The sequence below is a fragment of the Panthera pardus genome, unplaced genomic scaffold (assembly GCF_024362965.1).
Source record: "Panthera pardus isolate Hobbes unplaced genomic scaffold, ASM2436296v1 HiC_scaffold_21, whole genome shotgun sequence".
Taxonomy (NCBI): domain Eukaryota; kingdom Metazoa; phylum Chordata; class Mammalia; order Carnivora; family Felidae; genus Panthera; species Panthera pardus.
Window position 1 is genome coordinate 1,980,788 of NW_026526777.1, and position 25,927 is coordinate 2,006,714.

The following is a 25,927-nucleotide window of genomic DNA, read 5'->3' on the forward strand; positions in this document are numbered from 1 at the left end:
TGGGCTTCGAGGGGTCTTTATTAAGTGATGCCTTAGTCTCAGTCTCTGCCAGGGACTGGGAATGGGGGTGACCCCACTCCCCCTGGTTGTCCCAGACACGCGGTCTTAGAGGAAGGAGACAAGAAACCCGCTTTCCTCTGAGAACAGCCTGGGAGGAGAGGCTAGTGCTGGGGGAGGCGGCAACAGAGCCAAGACCCCCAGGCCCCCTTGGCCAGACCCAGGGAAAGGGACCCTAGAGGGTCCCGGCCGGGGCCCCCCCACAACCTGCACTCGATGCTCCACCCGCCGCCCTGAGCTCCTCGTGATCTCAGCCCCCACTTCACCTGCCACTGGCCCCGAGAGCCCCGGCTCAGCCCCTCCAGGACAGCGGGCCCCTGGCCGGGCAGCTTTAAGGGCCTCGCCAAGACAGCAAGGGGGCCGGCGGCCTCACACCGCACCCCCTCCTCGTACTGGCATCCCACTCGGCCCTGCACACGCCCACTGGGCGGGCGGGCCCAGGAGCCCTCACTGGCACACGGGCCTGCTCCCTGCCCTGGAACCGGACAGATGGAGAGAAGGCAGACGCGGGGCAACCGGGTGGGCGGGCCCCTGCGGCGGCAGGAGGGTCGCAAGCCCTGGCTCTGCTAACGGTGCGGGCAGCTCCAGGCCCCTCTTCTCGAAGAGTCCCCAAGGCTCCAGAGCTGCCCAGCCTGCGCAGAGGGAGAACGGGAGGTCCTTGAGGAGGAAAGGGTCCGCACAGAACCAGTCAGATGTCTGGTGTTACCCAATTCTTCCCCCAGTGCCGGAGGGTCCGCCCCGGCCCCGACCACCCTGCACCGTGAGGAAGAGGGGCCCTGCCGCCCCTCCCCCTCGGAGGTCCACAGACCACTCCCGTGGAACACAGACGCCCGGGCCTGCCGCCTGCCCCCAGGGACAGCAGGGGGCCGAGGCAGAAGGGCGGGCTGGGGGCCCACAGGCCTCTCCTGCTCCAAGCACTTCCCTTGCTTTCCTGACGTCTTGACAACAAGGGGACCCGCCCTCCCGGCCGGCTCCGGGCCCTCCCTGCGGCTCCCGGGCCCTCCCTGCGGCCTCCTTTCTGCGTGCGTGCGTGAGTGAAGTCTGCGTGTGGTGGGGTGACTACAGGTGGCGGTCCTGGCTGCCAGGGAGGGCAGGAGAGATCTGGAGTCAGCCCCACTGCAGGGCCTGGGGGTCCATCTCAACCAATCTCCTTCCACTGCTTGTAGAAATCCAGAACATTCTTGATGTCCACACTGGCGTGTGCAGCGGCCTGCAGGGCTGCCTGAGGAACGGGAGGGGGGCTGATGGTGGGGGCCTGACCTCCTGAACTCCAGGACCATTCGCAGGGTGGGGGGAGGGGCGGCAGAGGAGGAAAAAGTACCCGTACAGAGTAGTCTGGGGGGGGGGGGGGTTCTACTCTGGCACCCCTTCCCCGTTCACCCCCGCCCCCCAGGTCCCCCTGTGACCCACCTGCATAGGGCCTGACAGCGCACTGGGGTCATCCAGTGGGAGGCCCGTGACAATGGTCACCATGCCGCTTGGATCCTCCTCACCTGCCCCCTGGGCCAGGGTCAGCTGTTTGCAGCTGTCCAGGATCTTATAGAGGGTCCTGGTAGGAGGAGGAGGAAGAGGGTCGAGCCCCGCATTAGAACCTGGACTCCATGATCACCAGGGCACGGGGGAAGCTGGGGACAGGGAGGGCAACAGGCAGTCAGGGGCAGTGTTTCTGGAAGGTGTCCAGTGGGCCCACGTACACTGAGCAAGGACACCAAGACTCTCAGGGCGACAGGGGGTCTGGGGCTGCAACTTCTTACTCCCTCTGAGGGGACACGAACAGGTGGCCCTGGGCTGGCCCTGCTCAGAGAGCAGCGAGGCAGCAGCGACCTGAGGCCCAGGAGCGCCGGGCTGACGTCTTACCAGGCATCCGCATCCTGCCTCTTCAGCTTGTGCCTCTCGAAGCTCTTTCCCACCTCTTTCTGGCAGCGAATATACCTGGGAAGGAGGCGGCAGAGGGAGGTGGGGGGTCAGAGGAGAGGGCGGGCGCCTCACACAAAGCACCTCATTGTGGCCCCGGGGAGGGGGAGGGGCGCCTCTCTCCCTTCGCAGCTCTGTTCGGAGCCATTTCAAAGTGGCTTCCTGGCGGCTGAGCCCAGCTTGCTTTTCCTCCCGATAACACGGAGCGTTTGGTTCCTCCCAGGGGAGGAGCTGGAAGAGGAGAAGCGGGCGGATGCTTTTCAAGTCAGGGCTTCTGGAGACCAGGCCCAGACAAGCGGGCTTTGTGCAGCTTCCTGGGCAGGCAGAGGCAGAGGCAGAGGCAGAGGCAGAGGCAGAGGCAGAGGCAGAGGCGGGGGGAGCAGGGGCCGGCCTCTCCCTCTTCCGCACCCGCCGCCTGCTGCTCTTCTGGCCCCAAAGCCCAGAAAGAAGGGCCTGTACTGGACAGAGCGCCGACCCACCGCCACCTGCTCGTCCCTGCACAGCTCCGGCGGGATGTGCGCAGGCCAGAGGAGGCGCTCCCAGCCCGGGAAACTCTGCCACCGGCCCGACCCTAGAGCAGGAGCGACTCCTGCAGAGGAGCCCGCAGCCTGCAGTCAGAGGTCTGCCCCCATCTCCCTGGTGATGCTCTCTCCCGGCTGCCCCAGAGGCAGACACACTGCAGGTCAGAACGCCCCACGGGGCTCCAGGCCCACCGACCACCCTCCATCCAGTCTCCGGCCTGCCTTCCCGCGCAGTGAGCAGGATTACAAGCGTGTGTCTCACCCAAGGGAGCGAGAGCAAACATGCGTCTGTCGACTGGGAGACCGACACGGGGCTCAGGAGTCACCCTGCCGGGGCCCCACTCACCTGTTTCCTTTTTTAAACTCTGCCTCCAGGTATCGGATCCCATCCCGGGCCCCTGGGTGTTCCTTCTTCAGCAAATCCAGGCCGTCGATCACTGGTGGGGGAGGTGGAGGTGGGGAAGGACAAAACACATGAGCCCGTGCCTTGGTGGCGTGGGGCCCTGCAGGAGGCCATCTGAGCCCATTCTAGCACGTGCTGCAGGAAAAGCGGGGACTGTGGCTCCTATGGGGCTCCCGAGGCCTTTCAGAGTACAACCTGCGAGCAATGTACCTAGCGATTTACCAAGTGAGTTCACTTAGACTTTTCTGTTTCTCCCAACTGTCTCATAAGTCAAGAGTTAAATAGAGATTGTCACACACACTTCATAGCTGAAGAGACTGAGCTTTAGAAAGGTGGCAGGACTTGACTGAGGCCGCTGTGTGTAACCTGGGCCCCCATGAGGGTCCCTCAACTGTAAACCCAAAGCCTCTCGTGGCCACACCCTGTCCCACCACCTGCCCAGTATGCCTACCTGTCCTCGGGATGATGACAATGAAGCGGCCACTGGTGGCCAGCTGGCGGATAACCGGGAGGTGGTGGCAGAGGGCCTGGGTGTCGGGGACGAGGTAGGGAGACATTGCCGACTGGGCCTTGGGCTGCTGCAGGCTCCCTTCTAGCTGAGAGACCTCGAGCTGGGGAGAGAGGCAGAGTGTGGGGCTGCGTGGGCCTGCAGCCTGGGGCAGGCAGGGGGAAATGGAACCCAAGAGGGTTCTTGTGCGGACGGGGGGACTCCTGTACCAAGGGCCTTGGAGAAAAAGGAGACAGAAAGAAGGGTAAGGTAAAGAGAAAGACAAGGAACAGACCAACGAAGGCCGAAAGGGCATTAAGACTCAGGAAACGAGAAAGGGAAGGTGGTCTGAGAAGTGATCTGGGTCAAAGTAAAGGCCACTACGGAATGGGGAGTCAGAACAAAGCAGGATGGGGGTGGGAGGCATGGATCAGAGCAGGGGTGGGGGTGGGGGAGACAGGAGGACAGGGTGGGGGGACAGCAGGACGGGGTGGGGGGTGACAGAAGGACGGGGTGGGAGTGCGGGGGACAGGAGGATGGGGCGGGGGTGGGGGTGGGGAGGACAGGAGGACAGGGTGGGGGGGACAGCAGGACGGGGTGGGAGTGCGGGGGACGGGAGGATGGGGCGGGGGAGACAGCAGGACGGGGTGGGGGGACAGCAGGACGGGGTGGGGGGTGACAGAAGGACGGGGTGGGAGTGCGGGGGACAGGAGGATGGGGCGGGGGTGGGGGTGGGGAGGACAGGAGGACGGGGTGGGGGGGACAGCAGGACGGGGTGGGAGTGTGGGGGACGGGAGGATGGGGCGGGGGAGACAGCAGGACGGGGTGGGGGGACAGCAGGACGGGGTGGGGGGTGACAGAAGGATGGGGTGGGGGGTGACAGAAGGATGGGGTGGGGGGTGACAGAAGGACAGGGTAGGAGTGCGGGGGACAGGAGGATGGGGCGGGGGAGACAGGAGGACGGGGTGGGGGGACAGCAGGATGGGGTGGGAGTGCGGGGGACAGGAGGACGGGGTGGGGGGGACAGCAGGACCGGGTGGGGGGGGGACAGCAGGACGGGGGTGGGAGTGCGGGGGACGGGAGGATGGGGCAGGAGCACCCGAGGCCTGACCGCTCACCTGGAGTCGTAGCTGGGCCATGTCCCGCATCAGCCTGTTCCGACGTGCTTCCTCCTGAGCCTACGAGGCAAAACACCACGTGCTGAGCTTGGGGCCAAGAGCCGGGCCCGTAACCCTTTCCGCAGCCATCGAGAGGTTTAAGAGATCATCCGAGAGGAACCGCCAGGGTCGGAAACGGGTGGGGCCGCACACAGAGTCGGCTCTTGCTCCCGGTGGTGAGGGAAAGGGAGGCTTGGGAGAAAATCGGTTTCTCCGACGGGCAACTTGTGAGCAGACACCCCGGGAGGGAGCAGGACGGCGGCCGGCTGCGCGGGACTGTTCATCTCTGCTCCGCCCGACCCCCCCCTCCGGGGCTGCCTCCATCACCGCCCACCTGCCAACTTCCCCAAAGCACCAGCTCCAGCCCAGACGGCCCCTTCCTCTCCTCACAACCTGCCGCCCCCGCCCCCCAGCTTGGTAACAGGCCACCGCCTGCCCAAGTCAGGAGGCTGAGCTGGCCGTGACGGTTCCTTCCCTCTCTCAGCTCCTGAAGTCACCGCTTTCCAGTCCGGTGACCGCACCTCCTTCGTCACCCCTGCACGATCGCGGTCTAGGCCGGTTCCTCCCGCCCTGCCGAGCACAGCCTCACCGGCCCCCGCCTCCACCCCAATCCACTTTCCCTGCCTGCGACCAAAGCAATGCTGCCGACGCCGTCTGGTGCCCACCGCGGTCCTGACTAAAACCCTCTGGTGGCTTTCCTTGGTCTTCCGGAGGATGTCCCAATTCCTTACTGGGGTCTAGAAGATGAGGTTAAGGATGGAGACTTATCCTAAAAGATACTGGGGCGCGGTGGGGGGAGCCACTGAAGGCTCTCTGATGAGCAAAGGGGTGTCCTCAGAGCGTGCTTTAAGACATTAACCTCAGTGGGGGGACGGCTGGGTGGCTCAGTCGGCTAAACATCTGACTTCAGCTCAGGTGATGATCTCACAGGTTGTGAGTTCGAGTCCCACACTGGGCCGTCAGTGCAGAGCCTGCTTTGGATCCTCTACCCCTTCCCCGCTCGCTCTCTCTCTCTCTCTCTCTCAAAAACAAACATTTAAAAAAACCACATTAACCCGGAACACACAATCCCACTCCAACCATCAGAATACACGGCTAACACGGATCTGGACAAAGTCAAGTGAGCAACATTCTACAACATAAGCGACCGATACTCTTCAGAACCACCAAGGTCCTGGAAGGAAGACTGAGGAACTGTCACAGACTGCAGCAGAACAAGGACACGTAAGAACCCAACGTGATGTGGGAGCCCAGAAAAGGAAACAGACATCAGCGGGAGAACGAGTGAAAATGAACGAACTCTACCGTTAACGGTGTTGTCCGGTCCCAACACCCTGGCCTGACAATCACACTACGGTTCCGCGTACGCACCTACCCCCCCGCAGAGTCCTGCACAACAAAGAACAGCCCCTTGGAGAAACACCAGTGGCGGAAGCGAGGGAGACGCGCAAGCCTGTGTGATGGCCACCTTCCCACAGGCCCCGTGGGCAGACTGGCGAGAACGGCTAACGCGGTCACCGTAGAAGTCGAGCGCAGGAAATGAATGCTCAGGCTGGAACTGGAATCGGGACGCGCCACGTTCCAGAGGGGGCTGGGGGCGCCCGAGGCGCAGCGCAGGGGGCGGGGGTCCACCCGGGGCCGGGCAGCTCGGAGAGGCGGGCTTCCGAGTCCCTCGGGGAGACAAGGGTCCCTAAGCCGGGTCGATGCTGGAGCCTCAGGGCAGAGCCAGTCTGTCTACCCCCAGCCCCGGCTCTGCCGCGGTCGCTCCCTCTCGGCTCACGGTGCCTCCTCGTCCGGGGCAGGAGAGCGCAAGCACACGCCTCACGGAGCCGCGCCAAGGGCTGACCGAGCGGCCGCAGGCGAAGCGGGCTTTGCGCACAGCCCTGGCCACGGCTGGAGGAGAACAGTGTGGCCAGACCACGGTGCTGAGGGAGACACCCCTCAGGGCGCACATCCGCAGCCGAGGCAGGGCCGGGCGCGGCCCCAGCAGGCGATGTGACCTGGTGTCCGGAACCCGAGCGAACGCCCTCTCCCCTCGGAACAGTCTTTGGGAGCTTCAGGCTAAAGGAAATGCCTACAAAAACTAACATTTTTTTAAAGCTGTGTAATTTCCCCAGAATTATTTTTGTAATTCTGTGTTTTTCTCTACAGAACAGTAAAAGCCTCAATACGAAAGGTTTGTTTTTAACAGAACGTGCCTGCTTTGAACACAGCGAAGGGAGTTTCCGGGAGCCTGTGCCCCTTCCCAGCCAAGCAGAGCATCTGCAGGAACGGGGTGCTCAGAGACGCGGGGAGGCCCGGGGCTGGGGAAAGGAAGGGCACAGGGGAGGGGACTGGCTTGGGACAAGCAGGAGCCCCCAGGCTTTGGCCGCGACGCGTGGGCCAGGCTGCAGTGCCAGGCCCTGGCCCCCTCCAGCTCGGGGCAACGCGGGCCTGACCGTAGAACCCCGAAGGTTGCTCGCGGAGCATCAGCCAGCCTCACACAGAAAGGACCACCTTGTTCCCCGCCATAGCCCCACTGCCTACAGGACCGACTGGGACAGGACGTCTGGCACGGCGCAGACAATCAGTCAGAATTCGGGGACTGAACTACCCAACGCAGAGGAGGCTGTAACCCCAGGACTGTCCTACTCTATGGGGCTGCTGGAGGTGGGAGTGACCCTACATGGCCTCTGGTAGCCAGACCCCCTCTTGCCCCCAGGTCCCAGTCTTCATCCCCTAGAGAGGAAGAAGGGTTGGGAGCACCTGCCGGGCACACACCCTGCAGTGGGCAGGGTGCCTGAGACACACGGCCATCCTGTCCACACAACAGCCCCAGGTCAACCCCGCCGACGCCATGTAACTGCTAGGCAAACAGGCTTAGCAAGGTCAGGTGACGTGCCCAGCTCAGACCCGGAGCAGACAGACACGGCCCTCGACCCCCAGGCGGTCTGGACACAGGCACCTCTCACTCCCCACCCCCTGGTCCGCCCGCCACTGCCCTCCCTGCACCCCCTCTCCCCGGGCTCGGCGTCCCAACCCCACTCGGCACGCTCTTCCATCCAGGGCACCCCCATCTGTCTGGGCCCCTCAGGCTGGCTTCTCAGTGAGCCTGGCAGGGAGCAGAGCAGGCAGGGAGGGAGGCGGGCCGACTCACCATGCGGATCTGGGCCTGGGCCTGCGGCAACACGCCCTCCTGCTCAGACTGGGCGATGCTGACGAAGATGCCGGCCTCCGCGCTGAACTGCAGGATGCTGCCTTGCAGGCGGGCGACGAAGTGGCCAAAGCTGCGGATGCAGCAGATGCGCACGACCGACTGAGGGGACACAGTGGTGGGGGGAGGGGCTGAGCAGGGCTCTCCAGCCCCACCCCACCCCCGGCCCCTGCAGCCCAGCCCCTCAGCCCACAGGGGCTCCTGGGAAGGGCCTGCATTCCGCGGGGTAGGAGAGGGGAGCACCGAGGCCCAGAGCCCCTGGTGCCAGAACAGGGACTTCTGGGAGAACCAGAACTCGGGTGAAGACGGGAGGCAGGGCGCTGCACTGGGAGCGAGAAAACCTGGGCACTAATGCCACCTCCCTCCTCAGGACCTCGTGTGTGACACGAGGGCATTAAACTACACTGACATTTCCCATCAATTTTTTTGGTGGGCACGACGACTCCTTCCCCTCAGACAAAACCCTTCTCTAGGATCCTAAAACGTGAAAGACTAAAGCCAGGCTTCTCTGGCTGGAGAGAAGCAACCAAGAGGCTCGTGTGTGTGCTGGGAGGCCGGCTCGCCTGGCTTTCCCCAGCTGTCCCCAGATGGCCCCTGTGGTGATGCAGATTCACGGGTGACCGGCCTGGGGCACCTGGGTGGCTGTCACTTAAGCGTGCGACTTCAGATTAGGTCATGATCTCGCGGTTCATGAGTTCGAACCCCTCATCGGGCTCTGCACGGACAGCTCGGAGCCTGCCTAGGATTATATGCCTCCCTCTCTCTGTCCCCCCCCGGCTTGCGCACCTCTGTGCACGCGCGCCGCTCTCTCTAATGTTAAGTAAACACACATACGTGTGTGTATAAAAAGAGTAACTGGCCTAGATGAGCAGCACTGTCTCTTCCAGCCCTGAGAGTCCCTGTTCCGCCCTCTATAAAAGGTGGATACAGTGGAGCAAGGCCTGTCCTACACCAACTCGCCTGTAGACGAGCATCCTGCCAAGAAGGAAAGCGAGCTGCGTGGCTCTCAGAAGGAAGCCCGCCCAGCCCAGCCCAGCCCAGCCCAAGGACACTCTCCCTGCCTGGACGGTAGGGCTACCTGCTTTGCTGCCAGGTGAGACTAACAACGGAAGCTGTGGCATGAGAAAGCCCATCCTCACCTCTTCTAAGGCGCTGAGCAGGGGCCGATCTGTGTCAAAGTTAAAGCGTCTATGGGCGGCCCGGAGGGGAGGCAGGTTACGAAGGGCCGTGTCCTCTGGGAGCAGCAGGCTAGAGGGCAGGTCAGGCAGTTCACCACCTTCGAGAAGGTCCTGGACCTCGGGACACAGGGCCAGGCCTGGGAGAAAGAAGACACGTGAGACCACCTGCCCTATGGAAGCCCCCGGAGGACACGGCCCTTCTTCCCCTTGAGAACACAGAGATGGACACACAGGGCCATCCGCACGGCTCGGGAAGACCAGAGCTGGTTGGGCAGGGGCAACAATGGCTCGGATGGGGAAGGCTCCCCGACAGCAGGGTGGAAACGAGGAGGGCACGTCTCTCAGGCGAGGCCAGAGGTGGGGAAAGCTGGAAGGCGGCAGGAGAGAATGAGCTCTGGAGGCGGAGGCTGACTCAGGGACAGGCACGGGCACCAGCAGCCGGCGCTGGCTCCCAGGCTCCCCTCGCTGCTCCCGCCCATCCCCTTGCCTTCCCCGGGGAGCACACTCCCTGGCCGACCGGCAGGGCAGTGTCGGGGGAAACCGGAGACGCAGACACCACAATGGCCGCTGTGTATCAGGGTGGCTGGGCAGTGAGGCCCATTAACCTCCTTACCCCCAGGCTGGGTTACCAGGAAGGGGGGGATGGGCTTTGTGGGGCCACTGCGGAGGGAGAGGGGAAGGGAGGGTGGTGCCAGGGCCTCACTCACCAGACTCCTGGAGTTCACCGGCAGCTGGCAACAGGTTCAGCAACACAGACAGGCGATTCCACAGGCTCTGAGAGCTCTGGGGGGGAGCGGACAGGAGCAAGAGTTAAGTACTATACCTGGGGTCTGGGGCGATGGCCACAGACCTAGAGGGAGCTGACGGGAAAGTTTACGAGAGAGGCCGGGGACGGGCTCATGGAAGACTTGCAAAACAGGGAGCTGGTCCCATGAGGAATGAAGGGGGCCCATGGGCCCAGCTGAACTTCATCAGCAGCTGCAGCTTTCGTGGGCAGGGGCGAGACCACAGGAAGGACCCTCTGGATCTTGGGAGCGGGAAGAGCTCGAGTGCCGGGAAGGCACCTCTCCGAGCCCCCACGTGCCCATTGTGGGGCACCCGTGTGGAGACATGACCCCGCATCCCCGCCTTTACCACACCTCCCTTGATGACCAAGGACGGTGAGTAACCAGCTGCCAGCAGACATAAGCACACACCCAAGGGCGTGCCTGGCCTTGACCCAAGGGTCTTCGCGGTGGAGCGGAGCGCTGCTGTGATAAAACACCTCCGGGCCAAGGCCGCAGGGCCATCGAGGCTCAAGACAGACCGGACCTGAGAAGGCGCCGCTGCCCCGCTGTCCTCCACGGCGCCAGCCTGACACCTGACTCTGCTGCTTCCCCGCCCCAACACCTCCGCCCCTGGATCCTATCTCCGCGGCCCCACTCGGTGTGCTCTCCTCCCTCTGGACTCTGGGCCCGGGATCAGAGACCAGCCACCACCCCCCACCCCCCACCCCCCGCCCCCGTCCCGCATTCATCAAGCCTGATCCCAACCACAGGCATAATGCCCAGCGCTATGGACACAAAGCAGAATAGGCAGCTCTTGCTTTCCCCGTTCAGAGAATTTGTGTCTCAGCCCAGGCCACAGGCTCTTGAAGCAGAGGTCACATCTAACCCTTTCCCCATAAAAAGCCTAAGGGCCCAGCACAAAGCAGGCGCCTGACGTGCCGGAACCATGTGAGGGGGCCCCTCCCCCCCACCTCCCAACACCCCCGGAGCCGCACCTGCGCACACACGACGATGAGCTCCGGGTTGGCCCGCAGCCAGTCCAGGAAGACCTTGACCGCAGGAAGCAGGCCTTCAGCCGCCAGCACCTGCAGCTTCTCCTGGACACTGCGCTCGTTCCGACAGGAGCGCCCGCTGGACTCGCTGCCCTCCGACTCGGAGCCGTCCTCAGAGGCTGTGGCGGGCACAGAGAATGGGGTGAGCCGCAGGCAGGCGGCATCAGGCTTCAGCCCCAGGGGTGGGGGGCATGCTCGCCCGGACTCTTTGGAAGAATTCTGATGTGACAGATGGGAAATTCGCTACGCACTCTGCCTCATTTCTCTATACCCGCTAACGGGCTGCTTTCAAGCAAGGACCCTGGTGCCTTTTAAAACATGCTTCTTCCTGATCCCGGCATATCTGTGAAGAGTCCGTAGCTGGTCGCTCGAGTGGTACTTATGAAGGACCTGCTCTGTGCTAGAAAGCAGGGCCGACACTCAGGAGGGGGCCATTGGGGGGGAGCCAAGGCACACAGAACTGAACTACGCAGCCCCCAGCTGTCCACCTGTGCAGGTCAGAGCCCCGGGCAGGCCCCTTCGCCTCCGCACATCAGCCTCCTCGCTTCTCGGATTCATTCCCTGAGTCCCAACCACACAGGCACAGCGTTAGGTTCTGAGGACACAACAGACCAAGCACAGACTGCCCTGCCCTCAGAGACTCCCAGTCAACAGACGGCCTCACCTGAGTACTAAAGGCCTGGAAACCGTGGAGGGGCGGAGGCTACAGGAACCCACGGGAGAAAATCTAACCTAACTTTGGAAGAATCCCAGACCAAGCGATTCGAGGGAGAAGCCAGAGGGCAGGTAAGAATTAGCCAAGCAACAGGCTCTGGGCAAGTGGGGGGGGGGAAGTACATTTCAGACTAAAGGAGCACGGGCCACAGATGCCTAGGGTCAAGGGACAGCACAGGGAGGACAACTCCTCCACCACAAGGGCTGCTGTGAAAATTAAACAAGACAACACCCAGGGCACCTGGGTGGCCCAGTTGGCCAAGCGTCAGACTTCAGTTCAGTTCGTGATATCGTGGTTCATGGGTTCGAGCCCTGCGTCGGTCTCTGTGCTGACAGCTCAGAGCCCGGAGCCTGCTTCGGATTCTGTCTCCCTCCCTGTCTGCCCCTCCCCCACACTTGCTCACTCTCTCTCAAAAAAAATTTTAAGGGGCGCCTGGGTGGCTCAGTCGGTTAAGCAGCCGACTTCGGCTCAGGTTGTGATTTCACGGTCCATGAGTTTGAACCCCGCGTCGGGCTCTGTGCTGACAGCCTGCTTCGGATTCTGTGTCTCCCTCTCTCTGACCCTCCCCCGTTCACGCTCTGTCTCTGTCTCAAAAGTAAATAAACGTTAAAAAAAAATAATAATGATAAATAAAATAATAAAAAAATTTTAACGAGACAACAGCCGACAACAGTCCAGCCCAGTGCCTGGCAGACAACAGGCTCAGTAAACACTCGCTGTGCCAACTGGGTGCCCCCCGTGCAGGGAAGACCCTAGGAGAGCGGGGTCCCTGGAGCCACCTGCCCCGGTGGGACATGGGCTGGCACCAGGGGGAGATGGCAGCGGTCGTTCGGGGAGCAAAGCCCCACACCCGCAGGGCGGGGGGGTGGGAGGAGGGGAAGACCACGAAACAGGCGGGGCGGCACAGGTGCTGGCAGTGAGGAGCCAGCAGGAGTGCGGAATCCGGGAAAACGCTCCCGGACAGCACCACGGGCAGAGGGCCGAAGGTACGGCAGCGAGCGCGGGGATGGAGGCACTGCGGCGGAGATGGCGAGGAGGTGTGGACCCCAGCAGGGCGAGGACCAGAGGCCCAAATACCTGGCTCCGAGGGCTTGTCCGCATCTCCGTTGACACAGGGCCTGCGGCTGGCCGCGGTGGGGGCTTCGGCAGGGGGCTGGAGGAGCAGGTTGCTGAAGGTGGGGGCCAGTCGGAAGCAGCGCTTGGTCTGGAACATCTGGGTGGACATGGCTTGTAGATTGCTGGCAATGCTGGCCTCGCTGGGGCCCAGTGGGCCATTGAGAGACTCGGGAGCCTCTGACCTGGGCCGAGGGGGCTCCAGGGCTGGGGACCGTGTCCCCTCCTCATCCTCAATATCTTCCAGGTCTGATCGGGACTCTTGGCTGTTCATTTCCGAGTCTGTCTCCGCATCAAAGGCCGTTCCCCCACCTTCCAGACTCTTGTCGGAGCCGCTGTCCGAGCCCTCGCTGGCCCTGGCCGAGTCATGGCTGGAGTCCGACTCAAAACCTTCACTCAGGTCACTGTCATCCCCAGCTCTGGGTGGATGGCGACGGCGGCGGAGGCAGGAGAGGCGGGAGAACTTCCGGCTCTTTCTGACCTCACCAGCTTGAGGTGCTGTGGGAGGGGGCTCAGGGCCTGGCGCCTCCTCCTTCTCCAAGGGCTCATCTGTGCGGACACAGCAGAGCCCAGAAGTTCTAGGCGCTCTCTGGTACCACCTCTAAGCACACCTGCTTGTTCCCCCTCCTCGACGCAGCGTCCCAGGCGACCCTTCCCCAGCCACGCCCCCATTCCCGCACCTGTGCCATCACTCTGGAACGCCGGCACGGGGTTCTCGCCCTCCTCCAGCTCAGCCTGTAGCCGTATGTTGACGTGATTGACGAGGTGGGAGAAGAGGGCCAGGGTGAAGGCGATGGCCGCGCTGTACTGCTTGGATCCTAAAGCCAGGGGAGCCAGGCGTTAGGGCCCAGGGCTCCGACGAGCGGGCGCCCGCGGCTCCAATCCCATCTCGTGTTCTCAACCCTTCCAAGGATCCAACTACCCCTCGAAGCCTCCTCTAAGGAAAACAGACTCTTCAGGTCTCTGCATCTAGAATGTGCCAGCTCGCTCTGTGCCTCCTCGGGCAAGCATACCCTCTCGTGCCACGCCGTCCTCCCTGGCTCTGATGCCTTCACACCGGCTCCTCCTCGCAGCCCAAGCACCTGCACACCCAGCCCGGCCTCTCCCGCCCTCCCAGGCCGGCCCCACGCACACCTCTGCCGGGAAGGCCCGCAGAACTGCCTGACTGCCCCCAATAGCAAGGTCTAAACTCGGCCTGCACCCTCAGCTCACTATCCTGCCCTCTCGTCCGCCTGGGTCACGGCCAAGACTGTGTCTGTGGGACTGGAAGGGGTGAAGATATGCAGTCGCCCTCGTTCGTTCACCAGAGCAACTTCAGGGTGGGGTTCCTCATCCCTCGCGCTCCCACAGCCAAGCAGTGACACAGGTGGCGACGGCACTGCTCACGGGAGGAAGTTCGGGAATAAGGAGCTACGGGAAGAGCACCGAGGACCCCGGATGCCGGGGGGAGAGGGCAGGGCACACAGGGAGTCACCTGCTCTCTTCAAGCTGTGCACACCCATGAGACAGACGATGAGCATCTGGAAGATGAGAAGGTCCGGGAGGAAAGCGTAGCCGCCCTCGTAGTCCTCCTCGCCCTCGCTGGCCAGGCTGAGGGTGGGTGAGGAGGGCAGGTAGAAGAGGCACAGGTTGAAGTCCTCCAGGACCGACTGGCAGAGGGACGTGAGCTCCGCGTCCACCGGGCTGCGGAAGGGCAGGAGCGGCAGGGAGGTCAGAGATGCGGCCTGGGGCGGGCACCAAGAGCTGGGGACACAGGGGAGACTTCGGAGAGAACCGCCCCGCCGGGGGCTGGCAGGACGCGCTCCGTGTGCCGGCCCTCTTCCGCTCACCTGCTTCTGGGCTGCAGGAGGCTTTGCAGGTACATGAAGTTCACCAGCAACCTCTTAATGTCTTTACATCTGGAAGGAGAGGAGCCCCAGGTAAAAGGCCGGCAGCCGCAGGGCCCCTGCGCCCCACAGGCCCTACTCACCGCTTCCTGCTGGGGGAGAGTTTCCGAGTCTCACACTTCTTTAGCTGGTGGTACATTTTGGCAGCCTTGTCATACAACCGCTTGAGATTCCCGTAGGCCCCCTCAAAGGACACCTCCGACTGGATGCTGTGGGAGACGCAGAGGGAAGCTACGGGCTCTTGGCGGCGGGCGGAGGGGGACGGTGCTCCGCTCTGTTTTAGGGAGCAATGCTTCTAGCAGTACAAGCTACCCCCAGCCTCCCCTCCCACGGACACACTCAGAGTGAAGGCCATCTTTCCAGATAAAATACAGACACGACTTCTAGATCAATCAAAATGTAATTAATGCCTTCGCTTCCTCTATATTCACAAACTCAAGTTCATCACCGTCCCTAAGATACCCTTTGTCTTTTTTACAGTATAGAGCACTTAACAGGTAGCAGTCAACAAGGGGCGACCACGTACAAGGGTATTTACACACACAACTAAGTGTCCTTACAACACTCTTCTGAATAGGAGGAGTGTGTACGGCGTGGCCCCCACATGTCAGGCACTGCACCTGACCCTGTCGGCATATACGCATGAGAAGATGGAGCCTGGAAGGACAAGAATGCGGCCAAGGCCACACGGCTAACGCATGGTGGAGAGGAGTCCCCAACCCAAACCTGTCTCACTACGGCGTCTACGACACCGGCACTGTACTGTTTCTAATGTCTTTCCTGGGGGAAGAAACCTCTTCGTCATAAAGAACAAGGTACAGAAAAGGATATCTGCTTGTGAGTAAAAGGTAGCCACAAATTTTTTGACCCTCCTTCCATCCACACGTGGGTTTTCTGCCTGCTCCCCTTTAATAGAGGGCCAGGGGGAGAGGACGACGCAATGCAAGTGCTCTGACCCACAGAACACTGTGGAAGTGACTCGGCCAGCTTCCAGGCTCAGGCCATAAAGGACTGACATTCTATTTCCACATCTCTTGGGTCATTCTTCACTGTTGGGAGCTCTGAGCTCCCGTGTAACACATCTATCTCTCCGCAAGAAAGACCACATTGGGGGGCGGGGGGGGCAGATGAGCCTCGCTTCAGACCTATCAGCCCCCAGGTCAGCTGAACACCAGCGACTGATCCTAGACAAGGCCACCAGGGGAAAAGAACCGCCCAACTGAGCCCTACCCAAATGCCTGACTCAGGAACGACGAGATGTGCTTAGCACACACAGCAGGGCAGGACCTTAGCGGGCACCTTCCAAACCTGGATGTGCTGGGCTCTCTGGAAATGATTCACCCTAAATCACAACCATGACTGTGATGAGGGACCAAGGACAAGAGGGCATTCCCTGGAAGGCATGTGAGGCATAGAGAAGATACAACGGAAGGCTACAAACCTGAGAACTATATTTAAGAACGAACACAGTGGCATCCGTGGGGGTGGGGGTTGGGGGGTGTCCTGCACGGATTCAGAAAAGGAGACAGGCACCTCAAGAGCAAATACTCTGTTGATACAAGGAAGAGCTTTCCTGGACCAGGTGAACCAAGGGACGTGGCACATGGAATTATGAGGCGGGACCATACCTTATACTTTAGTATTTGATCAGCAAAGTTATGAAGACCAGCTTATTCCCTCTGCCTTGAAGCCGGGTTTATATCAGCCTGTCCCGCACGTGACTGGCTGCTCAAGTTTAAGGTGGCCCTGACTAGGCGGCAGCAGGTGAGTCCCAGCCAGTTTATGCCGACGACGGCCCGGTCGGTGGCACCCCCACCTACCCGGCCCCACTCGGGTATGCTGACTCAGCAGACTGCCCACCCGAGTCCAGGCCTCCGAAAACGATGTCCCTGATTCTGAGAGCGGAACGTCAGCACCAGGGAGGCAGCGAGCCACCCTAACCCTGGCCCACCCTGTCATCAGGGCACCTCAAAACACTGAAGATCTACAGTTCTGCAGTTCTCGTCATCCACTACTTCGGTAACATTTTACTGACTAGATCGAATTTACTTTCTTCAAGATGGTGGGCAGTGTTCCCGGCCGCCCCAGTTCCTACACATCCAGGTGGACTTGTGAAAAGCAGCAGGGCTGTGTCAGAGCACCCCTGACGGGAGGGACCCCTCAGTCTCCGCTTCCCCTATTTCAGCCAGGAGCTAGAAAAGGGAGGCGAGAAACCCGAGCAGGAGCAGCACGGACGGGACAGCTGGGCCGGGGAAGGGGCGGGCGAATGCTCACCAGCGGAGGTAGCAGTACATAGCTTCCACGTTGTAGTACTTGCTGCCCGCGAGCGTGCCCAGCTGGTTGAAGGGCATTCCTGGAGAGAGAGAGACGTCACGCGGTCTGCGGACACGATACGCACCCGGAGCTGCCAGGACCAACGAGTGCCAAGCGGCGGCGAACCCGGGGGGAGAACAACGGGGCCTCGGGTGACGAGCAGTGGACTCTGCCGCGTCTCCAGGGGATCGCCGATCGCAGACTCCCTTCCTATCAGTCTAGTCCTGCCCGGCCTGGCCTACCGGGGATTTCAGCCCCCGGGGGTGTCACCCCCTCACTGGTGGCTGTGGCTCTCGCAGGGGTGATGGTACGTCACGGAGCCTTCTCCTCTACCCCGGCTCGGTTTCTCACCTCTGAGCTCTCCTGCCTACGGGCTAATAATCCTCACCTCTCCCTATAATGGAGCCTTAGCTCTTCTCTCTGTGCCTCCTGCGAGAAAAACAGCTGAAGTGGAGTTTCCTCCTCCCACAGAGACCTCGGGGACAGGGAAGCCATCTTCTCGTCCTTCCCCTCTGCCTCCCTCCTTAGATCAAGACTGCATTTCTCTCGAGCGTGCGTTACGAGGGGGACAACGCACAACCGAGGTGAAGTGTGGCGGGACCGAGCGCGGGGGGACCTAGGGAGCCGGCGCGGCCTGCCTGCTGTCTCAACGTGGTCTTCCTCTTGGAAAATGCGGCTGGGGAGGGAGGCCCAAGCGGGGGTGCCACTTACCAATCTGGGGGGCTACTGACAGGGCTTGATAGTAAAATCTCTCAGCTAGCAGCTCGGTGTCTACGCCAGCTAATTCATTCTGATACCGTGCTGCAGGAGAGAGGAGGAAGAAAACTCCGTGATGCCGCGTTTCAGAAAAACGTCCCCTCGTCTGGGAGTCCACTCTGTGCAGCTGTAGTAAGAGCCTGGGAGGAAGATAGCTGAGCTAGGAGGCAGGCTGCTTGGGTCTCTGGCACAATCTTAACTCTGCGTGACCATGAACAAATCGTTCAACTCTCTCTTGCTTGTGGGTAGCTTCGAAATGTAGAGACTATTTGGTGTTGATAACAGGTTCTTGGTTCTCTCTCCCCAAGGAAGGGGACCCACGGCAGATGTAACTGCTTGCAAAGACCTCTGGTGTTTGGATCCAGAACGCAACTGGACATTACCGTCCTGTAACGTCCAGACCTTACTACGGACACCTGGTCCGTCTAACACGAAGCAGCTTGCCTCTCCCTGTGCATACTGCTTATCAGAGGTCCAGAAGTGGGCTGGGGCCAAGGAGAGGAGCCTCAGGAAATAAAAGATAATCCTACAGCCCCCCACCAACAGCCTAATGAGGAACCTTTGGCTGCCAGGACTAGAGACCCGGGGGCCATCAAGCAAGGGAGCACTTTTTCACTCTGAGAAACATCTGTTGGGCAGGTAGGTCCTCCACGAAGTCTAACTTCTACTCCTCTAGGAGTCCATCAAGAGAAAACTCCAAAGGAGAAAAGCACCGAATTAAAACCTTCCTAACCCACCACTGAAACCGAGTTACCACTCAGACTTTCTCAAAGCTCATTTGCCTTCTTCTGTGTTCACTGAACCTTTCTGCTAACGGAAAGGCAGCGAAAAGAAGGGAACATTGAATGACTGAAGGAAAGAGTCACAGCGGCCAAACGTCCCCCTGCTCTCCCAGCACCTAAAGGGCGGTACCAACAAATGAAGCAGCTTTCCGCCTGTCCCGGAGCCCCAAACAGAAAACAAAGAGTTCAGATTCTTACACAAATCCCCCAGGTACATGAGACACCGGTGGCACGCCATCTGTGCCCAGTCCATCTCCTTCCCCGAGGCAGATACTGGCTTCTTGCATCCTGAAAAAGACAGAGAAACCTAGAAGTGCATCCCCCTGCCTCCTACCTGAGGGGAAACACCTTTCCTAGGTGGAGAAAGGAGATCAGAAATCCACCGCTAGTCTTGAAAAGACTGTGTTACGGGGCACAGAAGACATTCCTCCAGGACACAGGTCGACAGAGGCTCACAGGTAGGAGTCCTTCATGGGAAAACCACAAACCAGAGGAGATAGGCTAGGGTCCCGGACCCAGGACAGTGCCCTGGGGAATGGCTATGTGAAAGGTCATCACAGAAGGCTTCTAGAAAGGACGAAGAGGAGAAGCTCCGGTGTCAGGACAGTCTTGGGTGTCCTGCCTGAGTGGTGAGGCGGACCAAAGCTGAAAGGTCTGGGTACAGACGAGACCCGCCCAGAAGAATGGCCTGAATGAGGCCAAGGTAAGCGCTCCTGGCTTCCACCTGGGGGCGGAGGCCCCCCCGAGAAGGCCGCCCACTGGACAGTCCGCCCACGAGGGAGACGGGTGAGCTTGCCTTGCATGAGGACAGGCGTGGCCAGAGCCCCATGTGCCGGGCTCTCATCCCCCCTCCCCCCAGCAGCTGTGTAACCTCAGTCCAGAGAGCCTGAGCTCTTTGGGAGGCAGTTTCCTCACGTGATAGGGACCAGTCCGAGCACTGTTCAGTGTCAACTTCACCGACCCTCCAGCAACCCCATGAGGTGGCCGCTCTCATCATGGAGAGCTGTCACACAGCGGGTAAGCGGCAGAGCCAGGATTCAAAAGGCAGACCGGCTCCAGAGCCCGTCCCCTTGTCCACGCCACCTTGCAGCCACTCTGCTGGCTGTGTGACTCCCACTCTGAAAAGCCCTTCCTAGTGTTTTCTACAGACACCTCTTAGCTGGCTGCATGAGAAAACATCGATGAGGAGGAAAACGGGAGTTTGGGGAACTGATTCTTTGAGGTAAGGGTTCTTCACCTGTTTTTGGACTGTGGACCCCGCTGGCCATCTGGTACAAGGCCTGTGAGGGCGGTCTTAGGTTAGGTTGTTTTGTTTTTATTTTTAAAAGTTTATTCTGTGAGAGAGAGCAAGCAAGGGAGGGGCACAGAGAGAGGAGGGAGAGAGAGAGAATCCCAAACACTGTCAGCTAGGAGCCTGACACAGGGTTTGAACCCATGAACCACGAGATCAGGAACTGAGCTGAAATCAACAGCTGTACGCTTAACGAACTGAGCCACCCAAGTGCCCCTTGTTTCGTTTTTAAATAATTTTTTGTAAATGCACGAAATGCAGTGCTGTGCTTCTGACGGGAGAATGCTACCATGTGGTGGCAGGGTCACAAACCGGGACCCAGAGGGTGCAGCAGGGCAGGGGCAGGGAGGTGAGAAGCAAGGGGCTCAGGGGTGGAGGGGAGGAGTGCCAGAGGGTGGCCAGACTAAAAAGAAAACTGCCAATGAGAGACGGAAGTACAGCACGGCCACCGACCCTGGGGCAGGTGCACGGAGACACGTGCTACCGTGCAGAAGCGTCTGTAATCCCTGGACGTTTCCAAGACCTTCGGTACTTACAAAAACACGGGGAAACAATCTCTGAAGTTAAAAGAAACAGTGCCAGGGGTGCCGGGCTGGCTCAGTCAGTAGAGCGTGCAGCTCTTGATATCGGGGTCCTGAGTTTGAGCCCCATGTTGGGCATGGTAATTACTTAAGTACAAACTTTAAAAAAACAAAGAAAAAGAAACAGTGCCAGCCAAACTCAACTGGGAGAAGCCAATAAATGTTATTAATATTGTCTTGCAGAGCCAGCCCCGCTCTAGATCATTCCATCCCTCCCTCCGACTACACCTCAGTCTACAGTCCCAGAACAAAAGAAACCCTTCTCTTTCCTGAACATCTTCACCCTACGTCACGCGCTTGCTTGGATGAACCATACGCCACGAGCCACGTGCAGGTCTTGCTAGAATCCTCCGGCCCGGCCGGGTCACAAGCGACGCCGACCCAGAAGAATAAGAAGGCCAGATGTGGAGGCACAGAATCTTCCTCCTCAAGCCCACCTTTCAGATTTCACTGACCTATGAGGGGGTCGGTGACGTGGGTCCAGTCGATGCAGCACTGAAGCTCCAGCTGGTAGTGGGACTGGATGTAGAGAAGCAGGTGCTGGTAGAAGCCAATCCCAGCCACCAGATGTGTCCTGTAGGCACATTCCAAGGTGCTGCGGCTGTGGATGTGCTGGGCGTCGGGAAAGGGAAGGGGCTGGCTAAGCAAGATGCTCAGAGGACGGTTCCCCCTCCCTAACCCCGTTCCTTCGGGAGGAAAGTAACTTATCTTCTTGGCTCTGAACTGCATCCACACCTCTTCTCACTCACGAGTTATCCCCCCACCCGCAGATCCACTTCTCTGGTCTTCCCATCTGGGATGAGGCTCCTTTCCTGCCCGGATCCGAAGTACCCCTGACCCCCTCCCTCCTTTCTGCCATCTTTTCCGCGGCTCCCCTTTCTCCAGCCGTGTCCTGGCCCACATTCCTAGCTGTCTCCTCCTTTCTTAGCTTCCCTCTTTAGACGCATTTCTTCTCAGGACCCAGGACCTCCCCTTACCTTTTTGTTAGTCTTGATAAGCTGAATAACTTCATAGTACACCTTTCTCCACAGCAGCTCCTCAGCCTTCCTCCCATAGTCCACCGGGTGCAGGAACATGAGCTTGACACAGAGCTCACGCAGCCTGCGGGTACAGAGGAGCACAAGAGACTGACCGTCCTGAGCGGAGCAAGGAGGCATCTGCCAATACCCGGCCGAGAAGTCCCTGTGCCTCCCAAGAGACGTCCAGGGTCAGTCTGCACGACCCAGGACAAAGAGCAGTTCTGGGGGGACAGTGGGAGCCCCAGAGGATAGAGGTAGGAACAGTAAGAACTGTAATAGTCTTCTTCTTCCCCTGCACATTTCTCTCCTTTTTTTCTGCCTCTTTACCCCATCTTTCTTCCCTGTCATGGAGCAGCATGGCCAGCCCCCCAGCTCCAATGCCATTCGTATGGCTCCAGTCTGTTAGATGCAGGAGCTTCAGAGAGAACGAGGGGTCCCCATCTCTTCTCTCAGGAAGGCCAGCGTTCACAGCCCGTTATTGTACCACGAGGCCAGGAGGTGAGAGAGAACAGGTGTCTATATGCGACAGAGTTTCAGGCGGAGAGGGGGTAGAGAAACCGTAAGGATCTGCGGTTCTGCAGTCTCCAGCTTACTTGTTCCTCAGGCTAATGTTCTCTGGTTTGAACACTTCTTGATAAGCGGTTTTGTTGCAAAGGATGAGGTCAAGTCGATGCACGGCCTCCACCACAGCCCTGGAGGGAAACACAGGCACGCAGTCCCTGAGCCATGAACGTGTTCACGCAGGCTGGGGGGCCTCCGATCCTGGAGGAGGAGCTACAGAATTAGGGGAAGTGGGCGGGCTGCAGGCTGAGCAAAACAAGCCGAACACAGTCTCCCTCCGAATGTAACAGCTCTCCATCCCAGGGGACGTTTGACAACAACAGACGTTTCTTATTGTCTCCACTTGCCGCAGGGGTTTGAGGGTGTGGGAGGAGCTGCTACTGACATTTAGTGGGTGCTGCGAGACACCCCACAATGCACAGGACAGCCCACCACAATAACTATCCAGCCCCAAACATCAACAGCGTCAAAGTAGAGAAATCCTGTGATATAAGAAGGTAGACTCTTCTTTTTTTTTTTTTTTTTTTTTTTTTTTTTTTTTAACATTTATTCATTTTTGAGAGGCAGAGAGAGACAGAGTGTGAGCAGGGGAGGGGGCAGAGAGAGAAGACGACACAGAATCCAAAGCAGGCTCCAGGCTCCCAGCTGTCAGCACAGAGCCTGACATGGGGCTCGAACCCACGGACCTCGAGATCATGACCTGAGCTGAAGTCCGACGCTTAATCAACTGAGACACCCAGGCGCCCTAGGAGGTAGGCCCCTTAATGCAAAGAGCCTACACTGTGATAGGCAGAAAATCTAGAGTTTGATCCCTGGCTGTGTCTTTCTAACTCAGTAACTTTGGGTAAAGTACCTAACCTCTTTAAGTCTTAGTTGCCACATCCATAAAAATGGAGAGAACAGTAGCAGCTACCTCAGAGGGCTGTCAGAATTCAAGGAAAGAATTTATATAGGACATTGATATATGGTAAACATTCAATAAACAATGGAATGAATTAATTATGCAAGGGTTTATTACCTCTGACATAAAAGAAATGCATTCGTAGCATAAAATTCTGTTTTTGAAATAGTGGGATATGGGAAAATGGCAGCGGGGGGTGGGGACTGAGCTGTTTAGGCGTAAGGTCTCCTGGATTCTGCTGAAGGAATTCTTTGATATTAGGGTGTAGGCTCTGGGTGCTGGGTAAAATACCTAGCTCATGTCCCAGTTCTCCCATCTGCAAAATGGAAATATCATCACCTACTTTGTGAGAGTTAAATTAGCTACTACACAAAGCACTCAGAACAGTGCCTCATACATGGGAAGTGTTCAGTAAGTGTTAGTTTCCATCTTTCCTGCTATAAGGCTAAGGAGGAGACTACAGACCTGAAGACAAAGGAAAGTCTACAATGGATGGCTAAGAAGCGCCAAAGGGAGGTGTCATCTCTAGAAGGGCGAAACCCAGAGGGTGACGGACAGCCGCCGTGAGAACAGGTGAAATCAGACACAGCTCTGGGCACAAAAGCTACCAAAAAGGGGAGAGTGATGATCCCCCAAACAATCCAAGGTTGTTTCGGAATCCTGAAACATGTGCTCCTGGGCAGGGGAAGCGGGCCACCGCAGGATGGCACCCTGTGCGGGCTCAGGTGGCTCACCACTCACGGCTACCTTGTACAGGGCACGGTGACCGCCAGCACCCAGAGTGGGCGGCACGGTGACCTAGGCCTTCTCACAGGCAAACCTGAGCGCTCAGCATTTGTCCAAACACCCTCTGGGCCTGGAGAGGGGGGCCGAGCCCTTTTAGCCAGCCTGGCCCTTGATGGCAGGGGTGTGACTTACTCTATGCCAGCCTAGTTCCCCAGGGCGGGGCTTTTTCATGTCAGTGCTGTGCACCAACGTAAGGAGTGTGCGCATACGTCTTTATGGACAGGCTTCAGAGTTCTCCTTAGATTCTTGATCCAGATAAAAGGTTAATAACCATTACTTTAGGAAGTTCTAATTGCAAATTCCTTTTTTAAAAAGTAATCTCTAGGCCCAACGTGGGGCTCCAACTCCCGACCCCAAGATCAAGAGTTGCACGCTCTACTGACTGAGCCAGCCAGGTGCCCCGAAAAACATCTTTTGTAAAGTCTGTTAACTGGCCTAATTAACTGGTATTTGTGGCCCTTCCAGCATTCCTTCTGCTGCTGCCTTTTCTTCGGAAGGGCTTTAAAGCATTTCAGAATTTCATTTCTGTAAGCAGACTGTGGGAATTTCCCAAATTTACTGACGCTCAGAGAGACAGTTTCATAGTCTACCAACACATTTATCTTGGGCACGGCAGTCAGACCTTCCTCCCCCAGTTCCTTCCAACCATCACCGCGGCTTTAATAAAGGACAAAAACAGACACCTGCTGCCTCACGTTTATTTCCACCCCGCTCGGAGCCAAGAGCGTACAATCCCAGGCAGGGGTACCCAGGGGCACAGATGTAGGCCGCCTGCGCAAACGCATCACCTCCGGTCAGTCCGAGCTGTGAGGGTGGCGGCTTGAGAAAAGAACCAGATCTGAGAAGGATCAGGATGACCAGAGCTATCACCCGAAGCTGGAGACCAGGAAGGAATCTTGCAGGCAGGGCCCACGCTCTGACAGGCAGCGTGACATTCGGCAGCATGACGAGGCACACGTGCCAGCCCCAGCCAAGTCCGCGCTGGCCCTGAGACGGCGGGGCGCAGCCCGCAGTGGGAGCCCGGGGGCTGCCGGATCGGATCACTCTTCTATTTTTGGAGCAGCCTATACTCCCCTGTGCCTCTGCCTGACAAAGCCCCGGCAGGCAGGATGCCCACTCGAGGGAGAAGACAACGTGCTCTGGCCTCTTTCACTGCCAGGAGGGGGCCCCCTGCTCTGAGGGGGGTCTTCTGCAAACACCCGTGTTCTACAGAGCCTGAGCCCAGCCAACAGCCCAAGCCCTACTCCCCAGCGGAAAGCACAAAATTCAACTTGGTCTCAAACTTCACCCCGTTCTGACCCAGTGCTGGAGCCCATGTTCTGGCTGCACCCCCCCCCACCCCAAACACACACACCAACGCCCCGCCTCCCCTCCCCCCCCCCCCCCCCAATCCTTGACCCTGGGTGGGAAGACCTCATGCGGGCCTGTTCCCAACAGAGGGACGGGGGCTGGCGGTGTCCTGAGGAGTGCCACTGGCTCTGTGGAAATCAGAAACCAGGAATGGAAGCTGTCTGGCAAGACACCGTAGTCATGAGGCTGGGAGGAAGCAGAGGACTCAGGATCAGGAGTCCCCGGGTGCCCTGAGATGGGCTCCCATGACCTAAGGACACTCTGGACTCAAAGCCTTTCGCGGCCCGTCCAAGCCAACACAACGAGCCTTCGGTCTCTCCCCCTCTCTTCATTCAAACTCCCCCCAAAATTAGAGCCACGAGGGGCTTCAGAGCGCATCCCACCCCGGCCCGTCCTCTTCAGGAGGCCCAAGGTCACACGGCGAGCGGCGAAGCGCCCGGCCCCGCGGACCGCAGCCCAGGGCTGTCCCCTCCGCGTCCTGCGGGGTTCGGGGCGCCACTCCCTTCCGGGTTTGCTCCGTCTGCGCCCCTCCCTCACCTCCCGACCCGGCCGCCCGCCCGCCGCACAGCCGGGGCCAGCCCGAGGCTCCCGGCCAGGGGCCCAGCCCACGTGCTTCCCCAGGCCGCCCGGCCCCGGCCCCGGCCCGGCCCCGGCGCCCACCCCCGCCCCGGCCCGCACCCGGGCCCCGCCCGCCGCGGCCCCGCCCCCGCGGCGCCCACTTCCCCCGGCGGCCGCACGCACGCCCCGGCCCCTCACCGGTAAAGCCGCTTGGTGTGGAGGACCTTCGCCTCGGGCTCGCTGCTCTCCCCTGGGGGGGGGCCTTGGCTCATGGTGCCCGGGTCCGGGGCGGCTCCCGGTCACAGGCCCCCGCCGCCCGCCGCTACCGTCACCACTGCCGCGTTCGGCCGGAGCCGCAGCCGCCACCGCCGCCGGCCCTGCTCGGCCGCCATCGCTGTGAGGCGGCTGCCCGCGACAGCTCCTCCTCCGCCTGCCAAATCTCGCGATAGTGGCGGCTCAGCGGCGGGCCGGCGGCGGCGGGGGGGAAGGGCGGGGGGGGGGGGGGGCATGCTACCAAGTCTCGCGAGGCTCGTTTTCCCTCCCGGGAAGTTGCCAGAACTAACTCTGGGCAGCGCGGCTTCTTTCC

The 25,927-nt window shown here is 59.9% G+C and overlaps 1 protein-coding gene across 3 annotated transcripts; it reads right to left on the reverse strand.

Annotated features, from left to right (window-relative positions):
- On the reverse strand, positions 1 to 25,784 carry SMG5 (SMG5 nonsense mediated mRNA decay factor). Of its 3 annotated transcripts, none has more exons than XM_053908801.1 (22): positions 25,540 to 25,784; positions 21,779 to 21,877; positions 21,144 to 21,267; positions 20,622 to 20,740; positions 18,493 to 18,582; positions 17,468 to 17,652; positions 16,718 to 16,796; positions 14,527 to 14,652; positions 14,387 to 14,455; positions 14,032 to 14,240; positions 13,238 to 13,375; positions 12,522 to 13,106; positions 10,673 to 10,848; positions 9,618 to 9,693; positions 8,872 to 9,047; positions 7,676 to 7,834; positions 4,501 to 4,560; positions 3,347 to 3,506; positions 2,839 to 2,929; positions 1,915 to 1,989; positions 1,468 to 1,606; positions 1 to 1,279 (listed from the first exon to the last, which is right to left on the reverse strand). In XM_053908801.1, the coding sequence occupies exons 1-22, from the start codon at positions 25,611 to 25,613 to the stop codon at positions 1,196 to 1,198; spliced, it is 3,093 nt and encodes a 1,030-aa protein (XP_053764776.1). In that variant the 5' UTR covers positions 25,614 to 25,784; the 3' UTR covers positions 1 to 1,195. The 3 variants fall into 3 exon arrangements, with proteins under 3 accessions (XP_053764776.1, XP_053764777.1, XP_019286971.2); XM_053908802.1 differs by having other exon boundaries at positions 17,468 to 17,557; positions 20,622 to 20,778; positions 25,540 to 25,782; XM_019431426.2 differs by lacking the exons at positions 21,779 to 21,877; positions 25,540 to 25,784 and having other exon boundaries at positions 20,622 to 20,778; positions 21,144 to 21,258.
- Positions 25,785 to 25,927: the final 143 nt, after the last annotated feature.